This window comes from Crassostrea angulata, chromosome 1 (genome assembly GCF_025612915.1).
Source record: "Crassostrea angulata isolate pt1a10 chromosome 1, ASM2561291v2, whole genome shotgun sequence".
NCBI lineage: Eukaryota > Metazoa > Mollusca > Bivalvia > Ostreida > Ostreidae > Magallana > Magallana angulata.
The window spans coordinates 31,521,378-31,526,721 of NC_069111.1; the positions used below are offsets into that span (position 1 = coordinate 31,521,378).

At 32.3% G+C, this 5,344-nt stretch overlaps 1 protein-coding gene across 1 annotated transcript; it reads left to right on the forward strand.

Annotated features, from left to right (window-relative positions):
- The first annotated feature begins 354 nt into the window (after positions 1 to 354).
- Positions 355 to 2,450, forward strand: LOC128171848 (endothelin-converting enzyme 1-like). The gene is made up of 6 exons (XM_052837627.1): positions 355 to 535; positions 817 to 968; positions 1,237 to 1,308; positions 1,451 to 1,546; positions 1,807 to 1,880; positions 2,016 to 2,450. The coding sequence occupies exons 1-6, from the start codon at positions 370 to 372 to the stop codon at positions 2,116 to 2,118; spliced, it is 663 nt and encodes a 220-aa protein (XP_052693587.1). The 5' UTR covers positions 355 to 369; the 3' UTR covers positions 2,119 to 2,450.
- The last annotated feature ends 2,894 nt before the right edge of the window (positions 2,451 to 5,344 follow it).

Below are 5,344 nucleotides of genomic sequence, written 5' to 3' on the forward strand. Positions count from 1 at the left end.
TAGATCTTATGATCGACATCACCGCTTTAGTATATTGCGGGTCACTTTTCTGGATTTTCAAATCAGTAGCTCAATAAATTCCGACAAAAATAATAATTTAATTAAATATTGATTCGATATACCTCAAACTGAAGAAGGTTGAAAATGTTTGAATCAGGTCTACATTTGAAAGGTTTTGTGAAAAAATATTTTCAGTTTTTGAAGCATATAAAATTGCCTATTTATCATCATATCATCATACATTAATTTGTCTAATAGTATTTTCTTCGATTATTCAAGCCACAGCATAAATGAAAATAATTAGCAGCGTTTTCTTTAGACACATATCCTCCATTTATGTAAGCAAAAACAATAAATGAATATTTATATATGATATTTTCTTTTCAAACTTGTAGCTGGAACTGGAACGAGCTGCTGGTGCCCGCCGGACTCCTTCAGTTCCCGTTCTACGACTACACGCTCCCTCACTTCATGAACTTTGGCTCTATGGGAAGCCATATAGCTCACCATCTTGTTTATGGCATCGATCACTCAGGTATTTTGTCCTCTTAATAAGTTTCAATGAATTATTGTATCAATTTCATCATTTGATTTTTCAATCGTATGTTATAACGACTTTTCTTCATTTTGAATTAAAATTATACATAAAGACCTTTTATGACCAGCTGTGTTCAGTGACATGCTAGGAACAACATGTATCGGAAATAATAATTTAATTCGATGGAATAGGGTGTTTTACAATTCATGTGAATATTTCATTCAAATTCAGAACTTACATAATTATCCATAAAACACATTGAGTTTCTTTCACTTCAGGTGGATACTACAATGTGGAGGGCGTGTTTGAGGATTGGTGGAGCAACAGGACGACCAACAAGTGGATAGACGCCAAGAAGTGTGTGGAGAACTACTACAACAACCAGAGCATGGGTCCATTCACCATCCCAGGACAGACCATTCCTGTCAAGGTCTCTGGTATTGTCCTGGACCATTAGAGCAAACGTGCTTTCTTCCGTGTTCCGAAACTATTTTTCATATTGCTGTGTGAATTCCTGGTTTTCCGTTTTATATATGATCTTATAGAATAGAAATTTTATTAAATACACAACTTTTTCAATCTTATTAAAGTAGGACTTGTTAATCGCTCTTCAACGATACGTTGTAAAGATTTAACAACATCCTGTTTGAGTCACCTCAGAGCCTATATTTTTATTCTTATCATGTGTCTATGTTCAGGTACCAGTCAATGGATTAAGATGGTCAGCAGAAGCAATGGCTGAAACTAGTGGAGTCCAGATAGCTTACAAGGTAAACATCCTTATTTACAAACCAACTGATTTCTATCATATCTACGGTACAGTAAGGTTCACTTATTCATTAATCAAATGATGCTAGGGATTTTATATGCATTGAACTGGGTGGAATTTATTACTTGTATTTTGTTTTGAAGGCTTACAAGAAATGGGTTCAGAAGAACGGTGGAGAGAAACTGGCTCCTGGATTAGGTCTGACCAACGACCAGATGTTCTTTGTCTCATATGCGCAAGTATACAATGTTAATGCATGCATTAACCAAAGCTAGCAGTTACTCGTCGTATACTATATACAATGTATATAAATATAAAAATAAAAATACATGTATATTGTCCGCGAAGGTGAAAATAAAATTCTTTTGAAATATCTTGATATACAATAAACAAATGTTTATTTTGAAAATACCTCTTTTTATTAATAAAATTTTTATATTTTAGGTGTATTTTGGCGATTCTACTGTTAAACATTAATATTGATTTCGTTTACACTCAGGCTAGCTACTACAATAGAAATGACAATGTCGCCTACTACAATGCCGTCCGAGGAACAGTGTCGGAAGACATTAGGTAAAACAGAACAGAACAATCTGCTATTTTATTGCTTTGTTCATCTGTTCATTTTGAAAAAAAAACCCCAAAATATGCTTTGATAAAAGTTTAATGGTCCTGAAAATTAAAGCGAAATTTACATACATTTTGCAGAACAAACAGTGCCTTGGCACAGATTAAGGAATTCTCAACAGAATTTAACTGTCCAGCAAAGACGCCCATGAATGCGGAAGTTAAGTGTGCCATGTATGGATAGAACCGAAAACGGATCCATTTCAATGCAAGAAGTTTTACAAACGTCACGTGAAATCATCTGCACACACCAAGTGTTGGAAATGAAGTTTGCAACAATAAACTTATTCATTTTGTGAATTATTTGGAAACTCACTCCAATATACTCAATTCTAAGCAGATATGATCGTTTTAATGCCTATATAAAGCATTGTCAATAATATACCCAGTCTACTTAATATTGGTAATTGAAAGCGTGCATAATATACAATCATATATGTACATGTATATAATAATAAATCTTTATTAACATACTCTATTAATAATCCTGACAAACCGTATTACACATTCCCAGGACGTTGTACAGGAATTTCAAATAAATTTTTGAAAAGTTAATTTGTGTTTTAGTATTCTGTTAATTTTTATTATAAAAACTAACTTAAATCAAACAGCTTCAGCAGTATTTTTAATATCTAAACTATACTCGTCAATTTTCTGCACTTAGCCACACAATAATATTGAAGTAATATTAACCGCCCTGTAAACCTCTTGAAGCCATGCATGTTTTTGCGCTTGTACAATTCCAATCAAAGATTGAAAAGATATTTCAAACTGTTAAAAAAAATTTGGCTTGTAAAATCGCTCCCCTTAGAGACGCTATGAAAGCGTATCCTTTTAAAGTAATTTAACAACTGTTATATAAATTGAAAACTTTATTAGGTTAACATAATGGCGCCCCATTGAGGATCGCAAGTGCCCCATACCTTTTCACAAGAGACAGTTGCCCATGAACTAACAAAAACAATGTACTAAATGTTCAATATGAAAACTAGCTACAACTCAAGTCTCTTCATGCGAGAAAGCTCCGAGACCATGCGAGGATCCAGAATTTTTTCCCAAGAGGGTCCGAGGGATAATTATATTGTTTTGCCGAGGGTTAGGGGGGTTGATATAGGCCAATTTTCTATAATTTTACTGAGCGAATTTAATAATTCTGAGTTACCCTGGTGGGGGCCGGATCGACCCCTTCTTCCTCCCTAGATTCGAGCATGAGGTCTGTAGCTCTACGGAAAAGATACTGTAACAGCTCCTCATATAAAAAATAAAATTTACAGCACACAGTAATGGTATTTAAATCTAGCATTTATACTATTTTTAAACAATGCATATTTATTAACATAAAGTCGCTTATAACTCATATAAGCCTACGCCAATCGTTCAGGAGCACAAGTCTACAGTGTAGCTATATAATTAGAACAATATTGATACATGTATTTCTATTGCTGCAAATGAAAAGCTGGGTAAAGTTTTTATCTATTTGTAAAAGTCTATAAAATTGTTTCTTACATATACAATTTGTTATCAATACTCTAATTACATGTACTTGCACATTTTTTTTCCTTCGAAGAGCCCTTAAGATAGATTTATAAAGTTTCGCTATCCGGCAATTGGAATTGGCATTTGGAAAAAAATTATTAAGTATAATTCTCACACTTTTAAGAGCCCGTAAGAGAGATAAAAGAAATTTGGCTCTCTGTCAAATTGAATTGTCAATTTGACAAAAATAACGCCATTTCCGTAAAGACAAATACATTTCTTCAGACTTGGCCCAACTTAATTACAATAAAAGTGTTTGCTGGACCAATTATTGATATTGTATCGTAATTTTTCAAGAGCCCATAATAAGATAGAATAATTATATAAGGCGATCCGCTTATTAATTTGAAGTGCTACTTTGACAAATTATAAAGTATTACATGTATAATTGCATATTTTTTTCTTTCAAGAGCCCTTAAGAGAGATTTCTTGAGACGAATTAATTGAATTTGGCTATCATCCAATTTGAATTGCCATTTTGACAAAATCATAAAGTATAATTCTCACACAAATTTATGTAAGAAATATTGTAAATTTAGAGCGGGTAATGCTAAATTACCTATTGAGATAGGTAGATGGTTTAATATTCCTTCCTGGAGAAAACAGAATTTGTAAATTACTAGTATTTGCCTGCAATGGAATTGGGGATAAATTTCACTATCTTTTCAAATGTACTGATGTATATATATCCAGTTCAAGGGTTATATGTTTACCAAAATATTTCATAAGAAATCCAAATGTTTTGTTAAATTTGAAACACTGTTTAATGTCACAAACATAAACCAACTTACCAATATTTGTAAACTATTAGATACTATATTTTAGAGAGTTAGCTCTCTTGGTAAAATTTATCTATTTACCGCCATTTGTTTAAAGATCAGCATATTTTGTCGTACTAAGCACATTTACAGTGTAACTTAAAGATATGATAAAATACCATGTTGGGCCAATTTGTGATAGTTCGTTTTCTTAATTTATAAGACTTTAAAAGAGAATAATATAAAAATTGGCCGCCTTTTTTTCCTTTATTACCGCCATATTTTCTCGTAGCCAGCATAAAGTTTTTTTTATTGACGGAGATGGGTCAGAACGTTAGAAGGCTTGTGAAGTTTGCATAACCGATGACCATAAAGAAATATTAGCCACTTAATTAACAGTACTTTTGTAGGCGACATAACCTAGAGATGCACCTTCAGATCAAAACAGACAATATCTAATATATTAAATTTAACAATGTGATACATTAACCTGTTAACCTGGAAACATAAAATAAAGAGCAGATAATCACCGCATAAATGCTGCCGGGATAATTACCGCCCATTCAAAAATTTAAAACAGAGAAGAAAAAAGTATGTGGTTGTAGCAATTTTAAAAATTTGAAACATTGGAAGCTTCAGGCTCAAAGTTGTTGACGCATGCCTCGTCCGGAGACACAAATTTGTAAAAAAAAATCCCACAGTTATAGAAATACATATATTATTGAAATCTTGGCTTAAATATGACTTTTCAATCTATATTTGGAGTGAGAATACCTACAATGTATGCATTAAATAAACAATTATGAAAGAAATTTTCAAGAACACTAATGTCATAGAATATAATCTGTGGTTTATGCTGAATATCTGTGCTATGGAGAACAATGCTATTTTATACAAATGTGCAATTTGATCAGAAAGTTTTATAAATTTAGCTGCAGATTGACTCGTGAAAGGTTTTTTTTGGGGTCCTGACATTTGCCATGCAACTATTGATGATCAAATTAGCAAATGATTTTCAAATATTTGAATTTTATGAAATTAAATTAAAGTTTCCAATGATAACATTTATCATTTGGAAAATTTGTGTAATAGATTTGCATCTTGATTGTAAAACCG